Genomic DNA, 21,504 nt, shown 5'->3' with positions numbered 1-21,504 from the left:
TAAATTACACCCCCCCCCCCCACCCCCGTGCCCAAAGATGGGTGGCACAGTGCTGTTGCTGCGTGGCTCCGGGGCCCCGGGTTCGATTCCCGGCTTGGGTCGCTGTCTGTGCGGAGTCTGCACATTCCCTGCGTGGGTTTCCTCCCACAGTCCAAAGATGTGCAGGTTAGGTGGATTGGCCATGCTAAATTACCCCACAGTGTCAAAAAGGTTTGGTGGGGTTACTGAGTTACAGGGATATGGTGAAGGTGTGGGCTTAAGTAGGGTACTCTTTCCAAGGGCCGTTGTAGACGCAATGGGCTGAATGACCTCCTTCTGCATTGTAGATTCTATGATTGTAAGCAATAAAGATTATTGTTATCCAATCTGCATCTTGTGAAAGGTAGCGAGTACTTTGAAATCCCAGTGTCTTGTGTGGCATTGAAATCTGCAACTGATTGGTTTCTGTAGAACCCGAAAAGGAATGCTTGCTGAAAGACTTTTCAAACAGGTTATATTGTCAAGTCGTGCTGCAAGACATGCCTGGGTGATACTGAGTAAGTCTGGGAGTGGTTAGAAAAATAGGTCAGGACTGGTGGCATCTTTTCTTTGAAGGGGCCTCAGCTTTACTCTTTCTCACTTTGCCTATGGTTTTGTTGTCTGTAAATAGTCAAGTGGCCTGTTCAAATTTACTTGGGTCCTGCAACTACAGGTAACCTTTCACCTATCCTCGCATACTGTGGCTTGCTGTGTGTAAAGAGCCCGTCTGCCTGGAAAAAAGTGGCAGTATGAAAGAACCACCATTTACAAGTTCCGCTTCAACATGCCATCCTGACTTGAAACTATATCATTGTTCCTTCACAGTCACCGGATCAAAAATGCAGGGACTCCCTCCCTATAGGCACTGTGGGTGTGCCCATGTTGCAGCAGTTCAAGAAGGCAGCTCATCACCATCTGCTCAAGGCAATTAGGGATGGGCAAATAACCTTGTCAGAGAGGCCCATAATCCCAGGAATAAATTTTAAAAGCTGTTTTATCGAACAGCAGTACTCTTTGTACTTCTGCCTTATTATTTGAACACGATTCCTTAGCAGGTTTCTGATTTATGTTCACAAATACTGCCTTCTCCTTTCATGGTAACTGCAACCTTGTAAGAGCTGCTGCTGCTGCTTCATGGGAAGTCCAACTGCTCCCTCGACAAGCTCCTGGCGGCAGGCCCAGTACAGGATGAGCGCTTACTTTGCATATGTAATTTGGCCAACCTTGGAAGATCTGTTGAAGGCAGCTGCTGCAACTCTGAGAGCTAAAACCATTGGCCATTGATTCGGGTTGAAATTCTCCCCGGTTGTGTCAGTAAAGTCGATCCAAGCTTCTGAATCTATCATTGTGCGGATTAGTGGAATGAGCTGAACAGCCCGATCTTAATTGTTTACTTTGCTTGTGATGTTGCAGCTGCACAGGCCTAATACAACTTCCCTTCTGTAACTCACCCAGGCACTCACTCTACTGCTGAGCTTAGATCAAGAGTACTGGTCAGCTTTTGCACTGGAGTGCATGCGGATGACGGCCAAGGTCTGTGTTAAACTGATTTCCATGGCCTCCAGTTCTCTATTTCAATCACATTGTAAAGTACTATCTCTTGGGAGAGTTCCATCCCTTGCAGTATGATTAAAAGTCACATTGAATTTCCAGATAACCATTCTTCTGTCAGAGAGAGTTGCAGGTTACTTTTTCCCCTTGTAATATTTGACAGTCCAGTTAACACTTTTCTTAAAAGTACAAACTTTTGCCGTAAAATCAAATGCTGGGAAATCAGACTTGGCAGTGTCCGTGGAGAGGATAACCGAGTTAAATATGACTTTTCTTTGGAATTTGGAATTCCAGTACTGGGTGAGCAGAAATTTCTCCAATTGAATATTATAAAGACTGAAACCATTGTTTTTGGTCCTCTTTGCAAACTCTGTTCTCTAACTACCGATTCCACCCCTCTTAGGCAATTTTATGACCAAACCAGTCAATCCGTAATATTGTTGTCATATTTGGCTCTGGGATGAACTTCCAACCATATATTGGCAACCCCCAAATTGCCTATTTTCATCTGTATAGCATCACCCGACTTTCCCCCATCTTGGCTCGTCTGCTGCTGAAACACTCATTCTTTCCAATGCACTTCCAGCTGGTCTCCTACAATCTACTCTCTGTAAACTTGACGTCATCCAAAATTCTGCTACTGTGTGTTACTTTGCACCGCGTCCCATTCCACTATGCCCGCTGACCTACATTGCTTCCTGGCTGAGCCATACCTTAATTTAAAAAAATTTCATATCCTCCATAATCTTGCCATCAAAGGCACTGTGCGCATTTAAATTGTTCCTTTTATACCTCAAAAGCAATGCCTGATAGAACCAAAACATTTTACACAGCGGCAGTTCACACTGCCGATGCCATTTTTAATACTTGTTATTGGGAGAGGAGAGCTGCTGGCAAGGCCAGCATTGCTGTTAGTGAGGGGGCTCTCGGATTTTGGCCCAGTGGCAGCAAAGTCAGGGTAGTGGGTGACTTGAAGTGGAACTTGGTGATGCTCCCGCACACCACCTCTTGTCTTTCTAGGTGGTGTAGATTGCGGGTTTTGTGGTGCTGCTGAAAGAGGCTTGGTGAGTTGCTATTTGGCCCATTATGTTTGTGCTATCTCTTTGCTAGACCAAACCAGATCCCAGTGTCCTGATGTTTCTCCATTGCTCTGTGGCTCACCTGCTTCCATTGTCTATCTAATTATCATAGAATTTACAGTGCAGAAGGAGGCCATTCGGCCCATCGAGTCTGCACCGGCTCTTGGAAAGAGCACCCTACCCAAAGTCAACACCTCCACCCTATCCCCATAACCCAGTAACCCCACCCAACACTAAGGGCAATTTTAGACACTAAGGGCAATTTAGCATGGCCAATCCACCTAACCTGCACATCTTTGGACTGTAATTTATGATGCAGTGAACTCACAGCAAAAGATACTGACATTTTATTCACAGATTATTATTCCCAAACAGGTGAATACTAGAGTTTGGAAGCTTTTATGGGCTATCTGCATGTTCAGAATCTCTAATTTTGCAGCATTGGCAGTGACCAGATCATTAAAAAAATGATTCATTTTTGTCATGCCCTAAAAAAGTCTTCTGAGCAAATATTTAATTATTAACTGTTACTTCCTTAAAGAATGTGAGCCTAATTGGTAGTTTGCCACTTTCTAGTACAGTTTAAAAATGTCCTTACAAACCAAGGGATGTAATTTCCTAAAACCCAAATAAAAGGCCTGAAGGTAAATGCTGGCCAAATCTTTACCAAATAATTTTGCCGGAATAAGGTCGGCATTTTAAGTACTCTTGAATACTATTTTTAAATGTTATTACCGAGCACCAATTGCTGCGTAAATGATTTGTACTGCCTTTACTGGATTTGTTACCATGTGGATTTAAAAATGGTTGAATTAGAATTAAAATCTCCAGGAAAATACCCGATTTTGCAGGTTTTGTAATAACTAATTTATAATTTATGTCAATAATGTCCATGGAGGGTGCAGGCGAAAACCAGGATGCTTTATAATAGCGAAACACCAAACACCAACTGCCCTTGGTGTAGTAAATAAACATACCTTAATCTCCCTGTTTAAACCTTGAAATTATTGTAAGTGGTGAATGTTATGCAAACAGTGTTAATGATGCTTATTGTAAAAACACTTGTTCATATCAAATGCAAGTCTAAGCACATTTCAAGTAACTGGGGGGGGGGGGTTTTGATATGAGTGCATCACATGTTTGTTAACTTTGCTCAAAATAATTTCCAGCCAGTATCTCCAGATTGAAATTGTGTTTGAACTTGCACAGAAATTCAATCTTTTGGCTGCTGTTTATGCCATCCTGCGCAAATCACATTCTTATCGTAAAAATAAACCTTCTGGAACCCCTCCACAGTATCAGTATTGTGTTTTATCACTAATTTGTCAATTAAATATCGGGAAGTGACAATTTTGCTTTCTGGTTGTGGATGATTTTATGAATGAGAGTAGGAAGTGAACAGAGACAATACATTTTGCCAATTAGCCCTTCATTTTATTCTATCGATATTGTGTGGCATATTTTGGACTGTTTCTGGTCTGCTGTGTGGTAAATATGCTTCGAAGCAATAGTGTGCTGTTGATGACGTGTAAAGTGTTGTCTTTCCTCAAGGCTTAAGTTACTTTTATTTTGCTGTCGTGGGCCGCTTTGCAACTTCCCATCATTCCGACGGTTCAGCCACCATGCTGCCTGTGGGCGGGAATTCTCATTTGAAACTCCTTAATCATAGAATTTACAGTGCAGAAGGAGGCCATTCCGCCCATCGAGTCTGCCTCTACCCAAGCCCACACCTCCACTCTATCCCCATAACCCAGTAACCCGACCCAACACTAAGGGCAATTTTGGACACTAAGGGCAATTTAGCATGACCAATCCACCTAACCTGCACATCTTTGAACTGTGGGAGGAAACCGGAGCACCCGGAGGAAACCCACGCACACACGGGGAGGATGTGCAGACTCCGCACAGACAGTGACCCAAGCCGGGAATCGAACCTGGGACCCTGGAGCTGTGAAGCAATTGTGCTATCCACAATGCTACCGTGCTGCCCCATTCCTGCTGCCATCTAGAGCCATCTCTTTAATACTGCCTTAAAATAAAAACAAAATGCTGGAGATCTGAAATGAAAACAGTGCAGGAAAAACAGAACTTCTTCCACATTGGACTCTGCATTTTTCCTATTTCCCTCGCCACAGACGCTGCCAGACCTGCAGGGCTTTTTCCAGCACATTCTGCTGTTATTCATTGCTGCCGCTGGTCATCTGCAGTGAACCAGCTGCCGAATCCTGCCTCATTGGAATGTTTTGCTATGTTAGAGATATAATTGGAGCCCTGATGACAGCAACCTATGATGTAGACAGCAACTGGCCTCCACTCTGCTGATTTGCTCGAGATGTAAGAATTTCCTTGCCTGCACATTGATTAAGGGCCTCAATGCATTTAAATATTGGCACACAATTCTGGCTATGTTTCAGTTCCAAAGTTGCTTGCTTTTTAAATATTTTTCTTTTATTTCTGTGGTTCCTAGGCTTACTCTGCAAGTTTATTTCAACTGATAATTACACTTTTCACTCATTTCCTGTCATTCTACATCCATGCACACTATTCAGTCAGGTGGTAGGATTAGTATTGGTTTTGTCATAATTGCCTCTGTATGGGTTAATGGATTCACTGTGTGAGGGAGAATTTGTTTCCTGACTCCTGCCCTCACTTGTCCATGATTCAGCTCTCCAGCATTGAGTATTTGACACACTTGTCAAAACCTAATGTACACCTAATTTATTGTTGGTCAGAGGCAGAATACTGCATACCTGGAAATCTGGAATAAACAGAAAATGATGTAAGTATTCGACAGGTTAAGCAGCATTTGTGGGGAGGGAAATAGAGTAAATGTTTTAGGTTGCTGACAATTCATCATTTGGATTTTTCGTCCTTTGTTATTGTCAGTCAAATCAGCCTCCTCGTATTGGTGCTCTGTGCTTGGACATGCTAGTCTACACATCGTTTATTAAATGTTCGCAAAGTGATGTGAGTAATTATGTTTGGACTCTACGGGCGCGATCCAATGGCCATGCTGCACCTGAAAAGCAACTCACCGCGGCACAATGTGGCCGATGAAAGCCAGGAGACCCCGCTCCCCAGATCTACCAGGTTTGTCACACCTCGTGAAATCCAGCACGATCTTGTGAGATGTTCCAATGTAAATGGGCGGGATCATTTATTGGAAAATCTGCATATTAAAGCGAGGCAGTAAGCCTTGCTCTAATGTGCAGATTCCCGAGGTACTTGAGGCTTTGGGATTCAACCCCTTCGCCTCAGAGAACTCGGGCGAGCGCCGTTCAGCACTGGTCTCCACAAACAGGGATAAGACGGTACGGCATTTGTGGGTGTCTCTCAGGGGTTCAGAAGCCCCCAGCTGCATGCCCTTTGAGCAGGGCGGTGCCCTGACATTACTGGTGCCACCTGGATACCCTGGCAGTGCCAGCCTACACCTTGTCGGTGCCACCCTGGTACTGCCAAAGTGGCACTGCTAGCTGGCATGGGAACGGCCAGGGTGCCAAGTTGGCACTGCCAAGCTGGCAGTTTTTACGCACGTGATCGAGTTGTGTTTGACTGATGTGGGGGAGGGGGTGGGCAGTGGGGGTGCAGAAGGGGTCCGGGGAACCGCCCTTCGGGCATTCGAGCTGTGGGTTGGGGAAGGTCAGGGATCGTTTCAGGGGCCTGTGAGATCGGGTGCCATTTTTAAATGGCATCTTGATCTTGCTACAATAGGGAGTCCCGGTGAGTGCAGCTGTAAAAAATGGGGCTATGTGCGGCCTCGGCTGCACGTTCCCCATTCAGGCCCCTTATTCAACGCGAGTTAAACGCGCTCACAAGGGACTTTGTTCCCTTTTGGGCGAATAGCGCCCTACATGTGGGTCGTAGGCAAGGAACTCAAAGGAGGAACGCCAATGCTCTTGAGCTACGATTTGGCCCTTTTAATGTGGGCTTGGGTCTCCTGACTCTATATTCAGCTAATGAGGATGAATGCCATAAAGTTTATCCTTAAGTGCGTAATTTTTCTTCTGCACGCTCGAGGGAATATTGTTTCCATTATAAACTTTAATGCAGAATGCAATTTATTTATGATGTGAGCTTTGTGCAGTAGATTTTGCCTTGAAGTAGTTGTCCATGGGTTCAGCCCTCTGGAATGAGTGGGAAAAGTAGAGAGCATCGGCCATGGCTGTTATGACAGTCTATGCACTCTCAAAATGGATATGCTGAAGTCATGTTTTGAGTAGAAGGAATAGGCAGCAAATCTTTGGAACTTTTTGGGTAAGTCAGTCATATGCATGGTATTAAGGAAAGAATGGCCAAAATTATGTGTTCATAATGTTTGCTTTACATTAATGCATTAGTTGGAATACCTTGTTTCTGCATCATAGCTAACATACTTCACTCTCGTTCTTCCAGTTCCAGGAACTCATTTTCATGGTGATGTGATCAGGAATTGTTTCATGTGCTAGTGAAAATGAAAAATAGAGTTGGAAATTATCTGCATGCAAATTGAGATGAGGTTTAGCTTTCATTTGGAGTATCTCGTGAAGTTGGTAATTGCTATTTACTTTCATATGTTTTTCAGTAATATTTTTCTCTTCCCTTGTTAATGTCAAATTGTCCCCTTGCACATTCAACATCGTAAGTACGGATTGTAGTCGTTATCACATTGCTGTTTATGGACACTTTCTGTGCACAAATTGGCTGGTGTTTCCTGCACTACAAAAGTGACTATACTTCAAAAGTCATTCTTTGGCTGTGAAGTGCTTTGAGACAGCGGGTGGACGTGAAAATCGCTGCATAAATCCAAATCTCTTTGTTGCGAAGATGGCAGACAAACTGTTTCCATATCTCCGTCAATATTGTCCTGTAACTGACTGCTGGGAATAGCCCTGATTTACAAGGAGTGAATGCATTGCCATTCCTCCCAGTGAGGAAGTTCCCATGATATCTCTTCTGAGATTAGAAGCTTGCTGTGTGAGTGATGGCTACTTCCAATTTGCCCCATAGCTGCTGAGAGTTAAATTGTTGAAGTTGCAAAGACCTTTGCCCTGAATTGACAATAATGGAATGTCTGTTACATGTCCTGCTGTTAGCTGCCTGCATCATCACAGCACCAAAGTTGAGTGACAACATTGCCTTAATTATAGTTTTTTTTGGCATTACACAAACCTTTTTGGGTAAATAAAACAACAATATATTACCTTTCTACTTTTATTACTTTGTCCGGAGTGTTGCTGCATTAAATGTATAAGAAAATCAATGGGCAACCTTTGATCTCAAATCCCACTGATCATCAAGCAAGGATCCCTCCATTTTGGTGAATAATGGTGGTTCCACTTTATAACACACCGTTCTACCGTTTGCAGTTTTGTGTTAAATAGTTACAAGGTAAGTACCACTAACTTACCACAGTCATATCTAAAGGGCTCCTTTGAACTGACTTGACCATTTAATTTAAGAACCAACACGTAGGTTAGAGCAGGTATTTTACTCTTTATGGTCCTACAGCAATGATTGAAGTAGTGTTTGTGAAGCATTCCTTCATTCTTCCCTTCCAATTTGCAGAGGATTCTTGGATCTTTCAAGCTTTGAGGAAAGATGAAAAACACTTTCTAATATTGTATTTTCTGTGAAAATGTAGTATTTATGCAAACATATATTTAAATCCTATGCGGTTCATTAGAGACTGTGTAAATTGTCATGATTTACAGTTTGCAGCAACGAGAATATACATCTAGAACTCAATACATTTATTCTTGTTTGAAGAATATTTAATTGACGGCTGTGTTTTCTTTCCTTTCTCAGGTGTCCTAGGAGCCTGGGGTTTCTTTGAGGCATCTTTTGTCATTACAATAGACGGCATTGCATTTATTTTTTTTGACGGACTGAAAAAGCACTAGCCACCGACTTACAGCCATGGAAGTGGGAATGCGTATTGTACGTGGCGTGGACTGGAAATGGGGGAACCAGGATGATGGGGAAGGACACGTCGGTACTGTGGTTGAGATTGGTCGCCAAGGCAGCACCACAACACCAGATAAAACTGTGGTGGTCCAGTGGGACTGTGGTACCAGGACAAACTATCGAACGGGTTATCAAGGAGCTTATGACCTGCTTCTCTATGACAATGCGCAGATTGGTAAGTTAACAGTTCTTCACGTGTTTGGATGTCAGCGTCTCTTTGACATAATATTCAACTCTCCATCTTTCGTGTCCCCTCTTTTCTCCAATCACCTTTCAGTTCATACATCCGAGAATAGCAGCTTTAAGGAAGTGCATTTATTGCGGGATGCGAGAGACAAAGTATTGACCTGCTCTATGTAACGAGATGTCCTGCCAAATTGCTGATAAAAGGGATTGCACAAATTTTGTATTTCTGAAAGTATGAAAATGCACATCTTCAGAGTTTGTAAACATAAGCTATGACATATCCTTCATTACAGTCAGCTCTATTTGAGTGATTAATTAATAAATGTTAATTTTTAATGAACAGAGAATTAATTAGCCTTATCTCTTGTTAAAATTACATAGTTTGCCATGCTTCAAACCCAGGCTGTACTCGATCACCGCCTGTGTAAGTGACCATTGACAACAGAAATACAGGAACTTAAGCACGTTAGTGGTGTTAAAACATTTTCACGGATATATAAGGAGAGACAGTGGTAATTTAAAAAAAAAAAAAAAAAAATTTTAAGTGTCTAATTCTTTTTAATCCAATTAGTGGCAATTTAACATGGCCAATCCACCTACCTTGCACATCTTTGGGTTGTGGGAGTGAGGTCCGCAGACACGGAGAATATGCAAACTCCTCACAGACAGTGACCCAGGGTCGGGATCGAACCCGGGTCCTCGGAGCCATGAGACAGTAGTGCCAACCACTGTGCCACCATGCTGCCCTATCGGTGTGTAATACAGTTGCACTTTGAGTGTAGCACAATCCCATAAACAAAAGTTTTAATTGATCAACAAAGATAATCTAAACCTAGCAATTTGATGAATTTGAATTAGAATTGGAGTAAGATTATTGTAAACTCTGTACATTCAAGAGATGCCATGAAGAGAAGTGAAACGTTTTGGTGTGATTGCCTGAGGTGGAGAAGAGCATCCCTCACATTGATGGACATAAAATATAAAGTAATGTATCTGCACATTGAGGTCAAAGAGGGTTACCATGTCATTTCAAAATTCTTTTAGATGTGAAGTTGACTAAAATTGCTGGTTGTGGCGTTTTAAGCTTACTGAGCATTGCAAAGTTAAAGTTCACGTCGCCTTATTAACAGCACAAGTCATCTGAAAGGTGATAAAAGCTGCACCTGTGTCCTAGCTTTCTGTGTTTGGTGCTCAAATATTCCCAAGTTCCTTTGTGTTACAGGTTTCCGTTCATTTAAATCATACTCTGTTCTTTGTTCTCCCTTCCAAAATGAACAACTTCACATTTTCCAACATCATACTCTTTTCGGCTGCTTAATCTATCAACATCTCTTTGCAGTCTGTCTGTATCCCTCTCACAACTTGCCTTTCCACCTATTTTTGTGTCATCTGAAAATTTGGCCACAGTACATTGCTTCCTTCCTTCCAAATATAAATTGTAAACAATTACAGTCCCAGCAACCTGAACAAACCCTTACCCCCACCTACTGTTTCCAGTCCATACGCCAATTCTCTCTCCATGTCAATATACTACCTCCAACACCGTGGGCTCTTATCTTATGACTTAACCTTTTGTGAGGTACCTTGCCGAATGATGTCTGGAAGTCGTAATACATCTACACATCACATCTACTGGTTCCCCTCTAACCATTCTGATTGAAACTTCCTAGAAATACTTGAATAAATTGGTCAGACACTATTTCCCTTTTATGAAGCTATGTTGACTCTGCTTGATTAGATTATAATTTTCCAAATGCGCTGCTATTCCTTAATAATTGATTGCAGCATTTTTCCAAAAATAGATGTGGGGCTAATCAGCCTATAGTTGTCCGCTTTTTGCCTCCCTCCCTTTTTGAACAGGGGTGTCACATTGGCAGTTTTCCAATCCTCTGGTACTTTTCCAGAATCCCAAGGATTTTTGGAAAAATACGGCCAACACATCCACTATCTCAGATAAAATCTATAAACCACGAAAAGACCATACAAGCTATAAGCGAATACTAAACCGACTGTAAGCACGACTTACCAATCAGCTCTCTCCCTTGTAGCCTCTACTGCTGCAGCAGGACAAGACCACTCTGAAGAGTGAATAGGTTAGAAAGTGAACAAGCACCTCTTTCCCCCTGCACCCAATTCCCACTCTGCTCCAAATTCCCGATACCCACACTCTGGCTGTGTCCCACTCAGGATGTGCTCTCTTCCATTGTTCATGTGCAAAGCTCTATAAGATCTAGTAAGAAGTCTTCCAACACCTGGTTAAAGTCCAACAGGTTTGATTTGCATCACTAGCTTTTGGAACACAGCTCCTTCCCCAGGTGAATCACCTGGATTCACCTGAGGAAGGAGCAGCGCTCCGAAAGTTAGCGATTCGAAACAAACCAGTTGGACTTTAACCTGGTGGTGTAAGACTTCTTACTGTGCTCATCCCAATCCAATGCCGGTATCTCCACATCATGACTATAAGATCTATGCATTGAGAACCAATGGTACAAGAACAATATCAAACATCTTTAAGAATGCAAAATGAGACTAGGATGGAATTGCAGGAGGGGGAATAAAGATGCTGAAGAGAAAATTAAGTGTAATTGAGAATGTTTTTTTTTTATAAATGAAGGTGGGAGGAAAAAAAGCAAAGCAAGGGAGTGAGAAAGAGAAAGGTAGGATGCGCAGTTTAATGATAAGTAAAAGAGATGTCATATAAATTCACAGAAAATGGTTTTGATCTGAGGAATATACATACTCCTTTGATGAAGCCATCTATATAGTTTGAATGTTGATCAAAGCACCAAAGAAGCAAAATAAAACAAGGCCTTGTCAATGATGATGGGATATCTTAGTTTGTGGGCTCAGGTTCACCTGAAGATGTGTCTCCTTTGTGCTGCCATTTTATTCTGACCGAATGAGCTGTCCTTAAGAAAAACTGCATTAACCCTGCATTAACCAATGTGTCAATGGTGCTCAAAACAGATCTAAAATGGAACCAAGATTGCAAGAGTAGGAGGAGCGGCTGTCTTGAATGGAATATTGACTCTAACATTTACCTTGAAGTAGCTTGTAGGCCTGAAGAACAAGAAGACAACACTGATGTAATAAGCAAAATGCTCTGGAAAACAGATCAGAAAACAGCTATTTGGTTTGCTACAGAAGCGAATGAACGTAATCTTCTTAACTGGGTTATACTGTCTAGGTTTCTGGGACAATTAGTATTTCTGAAGATGGAAATTTTATTATTTTATAAATTGAGAGTACCCAATTATTTTTTTTTCTAATTAAGGGACAATTTAGTGTGGCCAGTCCACCTAACCTGCACATCTTTGGGTTGTGGGGGTGAAACCCACGCAAACACTGGGATAATGTGCAAACACTACACGGACAGTGACCCAGGGTCGGGATCGAACCTGGGACCTCAGCGCCATGAGGCAGCAATGTTATCCACTGCGCCACCGTGCTGCCCCTGAAGATGGAAATTGACTGGATACTTTGATCCTTACAGTCACACCCTACTCCATGAGTAGCCATGTGAAGTATCTTTTAAAATGTTTATATTTCAGAACATATTGCCAATCTTAGAGGTAGCAAGGGAAAAGATTTAACCAACTTGGCAAACGATCGTTGCAAGATCTTTCTAAAGGTTTATGTGGTACCTTTCACAGCCTCAAGATGTCCCAAAGTGCCTCTGCAGCCAGCAAAGTACTTTTTGGAGTTGTATTGTAGGAAATGCAGTAGTTAACTTTGTGCATAGCAATCCTCCATAATTGGAAGTACCATGGGATCTTTTATATCCACCTGAGAGAGCAGACCTCTCATCACATAAGACATTGTCTCAGGACGTGCAACACAGCATTAGAATGTTACACTTTTGTGTTCAAGTCCCCAGAATGGATCCTGAGCTTATAGCCTTCTGACTAAGGTGAGGGTGCTACCCACCAAGTGTGGCTGATACTGCACTTTCTAGTAATGTCATATAGTTCCATTCAGTAGAATCAAGAGAACCGTACAGATTTACCCATTTCTTAAGGTTTCCTACTCTAAGTTAATGCCAGAGACTTCCAGAAAAAAAATCCTCCCGCGGAAACAATGTTCAAAACGTTGATGGAGCATTTCCCTAAAGCAATCATGATCGGAAATTAACAAAGGGCACAGTATTTAACTTTGAGGAAGGGTAAAATTATCATTTAGATTTAATTAAAAGATGTATGTGAATTAAAGTGAATGCATGGAATGAACCACTTGTGGAGGTTGAGTGTACCAGCAAATTCAAGAGAGATTTGGATAAGTACTTTGTGCAAATTGGATGATGTGGTGAAGTCTCAGAGCAATATTTCCTGATTAAAAGTGGATTCAGTAGTGTGCGTACGACCCGGTTGAGGTCGGGTTATTTTAAACTACACCGAGGGATGAGGCAAGGGTGTCCTCTCTCCCCGCAGCACGGTAGCACAAGTGGATAGCACTGTGGCTTCACAGCGCCAGGGTCCCAGGTTGGATTCCCTGCTGGGTCGCTGTCTGTGCGGAGTCTGCACGTTCTCCGTGTCTGCGTGGGTTTCCTCTGGGTGCTCCGGTTTCCTGCCACAGTCCAAAGACATGCAGGTTAGGTGGATTGGCCATGATAAATTGCCCTTAGTGACCAAAAAGGTTAGGAGGGGTTATTGGGTTACGGGGATAGGATGGAAGTGAGGGCCTAAGTGGGTCGGTGCAGACTTGATGGGCCGAATGGTCTCCTTCTGCGCTGTATGTTCTATGTACTGTTTAGTCTGGCCATAGAGCCACTGGCCATGGCGTTAAGTGCCTCTAGGTACTGTAAATGGCTGGTTCGGTGGGGTGTAGCACTGTGTTTCGCTTTACGCAGATGTGTTGCTCTTGAATATCTCAGACCCATTGGAGGAGATGGGGGAAGTTATGCGGATCTTAGAGGTATTAGGTAATTTTTCAGGGTATAAATTGAACATGGGGAAAAGCAAAATGTTTTTGATCCAGGTGAGAGGGCAGGAGAAGAGACTGGTAGAGCTGCCGTTTAGAATGGTAGGAAGGAGCTTTCGATATTTGGGAATCCAGGTGGCTCTGGAATGGGAGGCACTGCACAAGTTCAACCTATCCTTGCTCGTAGAACAAATCAAAGAGGACTTTAAGAGATGGGACATGCTCCTGCCATCACTGGCGGGGTGGGTACAGACCGTGAAAATGACGGTCCTCCCCAGATTTCTGTTTGTCTTTCAGTGCCTCCCCATCTTCATCCCGAGGGCCTTTTTCAAACAGGTGAATCAGGTTATTTCGGGCTTTGTGCGGGCGATAAAACCCTGCGAGTGAAGAAAGTGTTGCTGGAGCGCAGTCGGGGGGAGGGTGGGTTGACGCTGCCGAACTTTTGTGATTACATCTGGGTGGCAAATATAGCCATGATTAGGAAGTGGGTAGTGGGGGAGGGGTCGGTACGGGAGCGAATGGAGGCGGTGTCATGTAAAGACACAAGTTTGAGAGCACTGATAATGGCACCTCTCCTGTTCTCGCCGGCCAGATACTCCACAAGTCCGGTGGTGGTGGCGGCTCTGAGAATCTGGGGGCAGTGGAAGAGATATAAGAGAGTGGAGGGAGCATCGGTTTGGACCCCGATTTATAATAATCATCAGTTTGTACTGGGGTAGGCTGGATGGTGGGTTCTGGCGATGGCAGAGGGCAGGAATTAGGAGGATGGGGGGTCTCTTTATAGACGGGAGCTTCCCCAGCTTGAAAGCCTTGGAGGATAAATTTGAATTGCCACCAGAGATTGGATTTAGGTATCTGCAGGTACGAGACTTTTTGAGAAGGCAGGTTCCGGCCTTCCCACTGCTGCCGCCATGGGGGATACAGAACGGAGTAGTCTCCAGGACATGGGTGGGAGAGGGGAAGGTATCAGATATTTACCATGAACTTATGGAATCAGAGGAAACTCCGGTGGAGGAACTAAAGGACAAGTGGGAAGACGGTCTGGGGGAGAGATGGAGGCCGGCCTGTGGGCGGATGCCCTTAGCAGGATTAACACATCCTCATCATGTGCCAGGCTTGGCCTGATAGAATTCAAGGTAGTCCACCAGGCACACATGAGGGTGGCCCGGATGAGCAAGTTTTTGGTAGAGGACAGGTGCGCGGGAAGTCCAGCAAATCAAGTCCACATATTTTGGGCATGCCCGGAGCTTAGAGGGTTTTGGCAGGGTTTCACTAAGGCGATGTCCACGGTGCTAAAAACACGGGTGGTGCCGAGTCCGGAGGTAGCGACTTTGGAGTGTCGGAAGAGCCGGGAGTTCAGGGGGTGAAAGGCTGACGTCCTGGCCGTTGCCTCCCTGGTAGCCCGGAGACAAATCTTATTAATGTGCAGGGACTCAAAGCCCCCGAGTGTAGAGACCTGGGTTAGTGACATGGCTGGGTTTCTCAGTCTCAAGAAAATAAAGTTCGCCTTAAGAAGGTCAATGCTGGGGTTCACCCGGAGGTAGCAGCCGGGAAAATGAAAATGTCAGCAGAAGCAGAATTCCAAAAAGGGGGGGGGGGAAGGGCCAGACTGTTTTATAGTTGGGGTGTGTAAAGATTGTGATGGGGGTGGAAATGTTTATTGTGCCATGTTTATGTCGTTATTGTTATTATTATAAAAATTGCAAATACCCTAATAAAAATATATTTTTTTAAAAAGTGGATTCAGTGTGAAGGAGGGAGGGACAGGATTTTGGAGTTCTAGTTTTGAGATATGCTGCAAAGTCAACTCCATCAGAAAGACAGGTGAGAGGTTTATACTGTGAAATGAAGTTGAAAGGATTCCAAATGAGTATTAAAGAGTTTAATGAGTATTGGGATTAATTTTGTAAAAAGGTTGGAGTTATACTTCGGAAAATGACTGGTTTAGTGTGACGCATAATTTTTTGATAAAGGATTATCAGGGCAGCCTGGTGGCTCTGCTTAGTAGCTTTCTAAAGCCTGGTGACATAGAAGGTGTACCATTTGTCCCAGCTCTCTCTGAAGCAGCAAATCAGTCCCATTCCACACGATATCCCCTTAGCCTGTAAGTTTATTTCCAAGGGTGCTCATCCAATTTTCTTTTGAGTTCATTGTTTCTACTTCCACCACCTTCATGGGCAGCAAGATCCAACCCATTGCCACTCGCTGCGTAAAAATGTTTCTTCTACTCTCGCACCCTACATCTCTTGCTCAAAATTTTAAATCTGTGTCCCCTGGTCCTTGTACTGCTAACTACAGCCCAGCTCCAAGAAGCTATAATCAGTGAAGCGCACAGCACATATAATAATAATCTTTATTATTGTCACAAGTAGCCTTACATTAACACTGCAATGAAGTTACTGTGAAAAGCCCCTAGTTGCCACATTCCGTTGCCTGTTCGGGTACACAGAGGGAGAATTCCTCTGTGACCTGCTGTTTGTCGGTTCAAATTCCAAAGGTGTCCTTGACCGCAATGCAGTTCACAACCTTGTTGACGTATCTGGCGAGGAAGGTGAGCACAACAATTACAGTAACATTGGGTTTGTAGAGGTGCACAGTCACCAGAGTAAACAGTGGTTTTGCTGGAAGGATTCTCCTCTGTGGCAGGTTTCTCTTCCAACCCTCTTGAGGAATCTCCTGCATGCTGCAACGTTCTTCAAGTCACATCGGAGTACCCCCCCCAGGGCCAGGAACTCACCCGGTGATTAGATTTTGCTGTGCAGCATTGTTTTTTTTAAATAAACATTTTATTGAGATATTTTTGGTATTATAACAATAACAATATAAACAATGTACATGAAACTATAAACATAGTGCAAAAGTGGTCTCCCTCCCTTACAGGTCCCACCTTTATTAACCCCCTACTGTAAGCTAAACTAACCCCCCCCCTTCAGCTGACGATTAATTTTCCGCGAAGAAGTCCATGAACGGTTGCCACCTCCGGGCGAACCCTAACTATGACCCTCTCAAGGCAAACTTGATTTTCTCCAAACAGAGAAAGCTAGCCGTGTCCGATAGCCAGGTCTCTGACTTCGGGGGCTTTGAGTCCCTCCAAGCTAATAGTATCCGTCTCCGGGCTACCAGGGAAGCAAAGGCCAGAACGTCTGCCTCTTTCTCCTCCTGGATTCCCGGGTCTTCCGACACCCTGAAAATCGCCACCTCTGGACTCGGTGCCACCCTTGTTTTTAACACCGTGGACACGACATCCGCAAACCCCTGCCAGAATCCCCTAAGCTTCGGACATGGCCAGAACGCGTGGACATGGTTTGCTGGGCCTCCCGCACATTTTTCGTACCTGTCCTCCACCCCAAAGAATCTGCTCATCCAGGCCACTGTCATGTGAGCCTGGTGAACAACCTTGAATTGTACCAGGCTGAGCCTGGCACATGTTGTGGACGCGTTGACTCTAACTCAACGCGTCCGCCCACAGACCATCCTCTATCTCTCCTCCCAGCTCCTCCTCCCACTTGCGCTTCAGCTCCCTGGTCTGCGTCTCCTCTGACCCCAGAAGTTCCTTGTAAATGTCCGAGACGCTCCCTTCTCCTACCCACCCTCTGGAAACTACCCTGTCCTGAATCCCCCTTAGCGGTAGGAGCGGGAAGGTTGACATCTGTTTACGTAGGAAGTCCCGCACCTGTAAATACCTGAATTTGTTTCCCCTCGCCAACCCAAACTTCTCCTCCAGCGCCCTCATACTCGGAAAGCTCCCCTCTATAAACATATCCCCCATCCACTCAATCCTTGCTCTCCGCCATATCCAGAACCCCCCATCCATACTTCCCGGGGCAAACCGGTGATTATTACAGATTGGGGAACAGACCGATGCGCCCACCTGTCTCCTCCATTGCCCCCAGACTCTCAGGGCCGCCACCACCACGGGGCTGATGGAGTACCGTGCCGGCGGGAACGGCAGAGGCGCAGTTATGCATAAAGAGGGGCTGGTTTAGCTTACTGGGCTAAATTGCTGGCTTTTAAAGCAGACCAAGGCAGGCCAGCAGCACGGTTCGATTCCCGTACCAGCCTCCCCGAACAGGCGCCGGAATGTGGCGACTAGGGGCTTTTCACAGTAACTTCATTGAAGCCTACTCGTGACAATAAGCGATTTTCATTTTTTTTTCTTTTCAATTGTTTTGTTTGCTGAAATGTACCTCCTTGCTGTTTTGCCACGCTTGTGAACATGCTAGATTATAGTTAGTCTTCCACTGTGTCAAAGACCGATCTCCATAAAATGAGCTTGGCTGTATGACTATATTTCAGGAGACCTCTACTATAGATGTCTGATGATGATTAAATGGAGCACATATTAATTTCCAGATTGCTGGATTCAGTCTGACAGTAACAAACGTTCTTGTCTCTAATCATAAACACACCGCTGTCATTGGATTTTTTTCTGTGGCTACAGACCTCCTTGTCTACATGTCCAGAATTGGAACATGCAACCCACAATGGGCAACGCATGATATCAGTTCATAACCAGCATTTCGAAACACTGGAAAGTTGGCGGAACTCACCTTTTTATAAGCCAACTTTTTTCCGCTATTTAAAATCAAAGATCGTCACTTAAACATTTTTGCTCAGATTGGCAAATGTGCCCGAGAGGCCAGCCTGAGCTCGGTGGTATATTTTCGAATAATTCAGGCAATTTACAATTTAATTAAAATGTAAATGAGGAATCAAATTCATAAATCCTAATAACAGAGATTTGGACATTGAATGCTTTAATTCCTGGTAATGGGGCCTGACTTGTGCAGAGATCCTGTGCTATTTACTCGAGCTTCTGTGTATGTATGCATGTGACATTTAAATTAATATTTAAATCAAGATTTTAAATACAGCAACTCTACGCATTGGAAAGGGTGCAAAGGAGATTTACCAGCATGCTGCCTGGATTGGTGGGTGGGTCTTATGAGGAAAGGTTGAAGGAGCTAGGGCTTTTCTCTTTGGAGCGAAGGAGGATGAGTGGTGACTTAATTGAGGTGTATAAGATGATGAGAGGGATAGATAGAGTGGACGATCAGCGACTTTTTCCTCGGGTGGATGTAGCTGTTACAAGGGGACATAACTATAAGGTTCATGGTGGAAGATATAGGAGGGATGTCAGAGGTAGGTTCTTTACTCAGAGTGTTTGGGGCGTGGAACGCACTCCCATCTATTGTAGTGGAGTCGGACACTTTAAGAACTTTCAAGTGGTTATTGGATAGGCATATGGAGTGCACCAGAATGATTGGGAGTAGGTTGATTTGATCTTAGTTTCAGACCAGTTCGACACAACATCGTGGGCTGAAGGGCCTGTACTGTGCTGTACAGTTCTATGTTCTATGTATGGTTCAGCATTTGTTTTGGGAAGTGATTACTTGGGGCAGCACAGTAGCATTGTGGATAGCACAATTGCTTCACAGCTCCAGGGTCCCAGGTTCGATTCCGGCTTGGGTCACTGTCTGTGCGGAGTCTGCACGTTCTCCCCATGTGTGTGCGTGGGTTTCCTCTGGGTGCTCCGGTTTCCTCCCACAGTCCAAAGATGTGCAGTTTTGGTGGATTGGCCATGATAAATTGCCCTTAGTGTCCAAAATTGCCCTTAGTGTTGGGTGGGGTTACTGGGTTATGGGGATAGGGTGGAGGTGTTGACCTTCGGTAGGGTGCTCTTTCCACGAGCCGGTGCAGACTCGATGGACCGAATGGCCTCCTTCTGCACTGTAAATTCTATGATAATGCTTGCCCTCCTCAGAACTGTACAGGACACTAGCACACAAGCGCTAATTCACTGCATCTGGTCGTGCACCTCCAGTTTGGCTATTTTCCAAGAGCAGAGTATTTGGTTTTATCACACAAATAACAGCCCCATCCTGTTTGTGTGCGCGTGTGAGCAAATAGCATTTTCTGAAGAACAGTGTAAGAATGTTTCTGAGTTAAATGTCAGTTACAACATTTAGATGGAAAAGTGCATTGAGCAATAAAATATAAACAGAACTTCGAAAAATAAATATATACTCTGTGGGCCTGGCACAGATTTACAGGCAAAGGTGACTCACAACGAATGTACTTTAAAACTGCATAATCACTGTTTTAGGCATTTGAAGGGAACTTAACAGAAAAAGCTGATGGGGGTTGTAAAATATTTCATCTGCTATTGTATTTTTTTTCCAATTAAGGGACAATTTTCTTTCTTATTGTCACAAGTAGCCTTGCATTAAAACTGCAATGAAATTACTGTGAAAATTAGTGTGACCAATCCACCTACCCTGCACATGTTTGGATTGTGGGGTGAGACCCACGCAGATACCTGGAGAAAGTGCAGACACCACGTGGACAGTGACCCGGGTACGGGATCGAACCCGGGTACTCGGCGCCAAGAGGCAGTAGAATCATAGAATTTACAGTGCAGAAGGAGGCCATTCGGCCCATTGAGTCTGCACCGGCTCTTGGAAACAGCACCCCACCTAAGCCCACACCTCCACCCTATCCCAGTAACTCCACCTAACCTTTTTTTTTTACCCAATCCAGTTAAGGGGTAATTTAACGTGGCCAATCCACTTAACCTGCACATCTTTGGGTTGTGGGGGTGAAACCCGTGCACACAGTGGGAGAATGTGCAAACTCTTCACAGACAATCCCTGTTCTCAGGATCCAGGGCCGGGATTCGAACCCAGGTCCTCAGCGCCGTAGGCAGCAATGCTAACCACTGTGCCACCGTGCTGCCCTCACCCCACCTAATGACAGGGCACTTTATCATGGCCAATCCACCTAACCTTCACATCTTTGGACTGTGGGAGGAAACCGGAGCACCCGGAAGAAACCCACACAGACACGGGGAGAAGGTGTAGACTCTGCACGGTGCTAACCACTGTGCCACCGTGCTGCCCTTTGCCATTGTATTATTAAACAATGTATTGTCATGTCCAGAAGACATGAAGGAAAGTGTATATTTGTCAGTTTCATCCTGACTACTTTATAAAATTATTACTTTAAACAAAAATGGACAAGGCTTTACACTGACTAAAATCTGACTAGCTACAACTCAAAAGGACTTTCTTGCCTTCAGAAAACAGCAAAGATCTTGTTCTTTTAAAAGGGTGCTAATGCCTGCTGTGACTGCAGAAATCAAATTCCAAGTAAATGCACAATGGTCCTTTACATTTTTAAGGCAGAGCTGTGACCAGCGAAGGCGATACATTTGCAAGGACAAAGGGGCCCTGAAACCCCTCAAACTAATAATAATGTTTATTAGTATCACAGGTAGGCGTACATTAACACTGTAATGAAGTTACTGTGCAAAGCCCCGAGTTGCCACATTCCAGCGCCTGTTCGGGTACACTGAGGGAGAATTCAGAATGTCCAATTCACCTAACAAGCACGTCTTTCGGGACTGTGGGAGGAAACCCACGCAGACACGGGGAGAACATGCAGACTCCACACAGACAGTGACCCAAGCCGGGAATCCTGGCACTGTGAAGAAACAGTGCTAACCACTGAAACTTATTAATGGATGCAACATTAACCCTCAAGAATTCAGTCCAGGATCCTTTGCCCAAACCAAGTGGGGGTTATGTCATATTCTCGCCCCCGCCTGGTGGAAGCTGTAATATTGCTTTTGTGCATCTGAACAATGGCAGCCTACCATTTCCATCAACAAAGCAGCAGCAGAAATCCAGTGCTGTCCAGGTTTAAGTTGCCTGGCCCTCATTTACACTGTTTTCTACTGGAATGTCTGAACCGTTGTACCATTGCCTACTGTAAGATTGATTCACCTCTATGGGCATCTCCACTCATGGAA

The 21,504-nt window shown here is 44.3% G+C and overlaps 1 protein-coding gene across 4 annotated transcripts in view; it reads left to right on the top strand.

The window, feature by feature from the left end:
* Positions 1-21,504, top strand: part of mib2 (MIB E3 ubiquitin protein ligase 2) — a 298,873-nt gene that overhangs the window by 94,300 nt on the left and 183,069 nt on the right. For all 4 annotated transcript variants that reach the window (XM_072477842.1, XM_072477843.1, XM_072477841.1 and 1 more), the window contains exon 2: positions 8,433-8,766. In XM_072477842.1, coding sequence (XP_072333943.1) covers positions 8,544-8,766 — 223 coding nt within the window. In that variant the 5' untranslated portion in view covers positions 8,433-8,543. The remainder of the gene's footprint in view (positions 1-8,432; positions 8,767-21,504) is intronic.

Source organism: Scyliorhinus torazame, chromosome 16, assembly GCF_047496885.1.
Source record: "Scyliorhinus torazame isolate Kashiwa2021f chromosome 16, sScyTor2.1, whole genome shotgun sequence".
In the NCBI taxonomy this organism is placed as follows: Eukaryota; Metazoa; Chordata; class Chondrichthyes; order Carcharhiniformes; family Scyliorhinidae; genus Scyliorhinus; species Scyliorhinus torazame.
The sequence above is the reverse complement of the archived record's forward strand: the minus strand, read 5'-3'. Positions and strand labels throughout refer to the sequence as shown.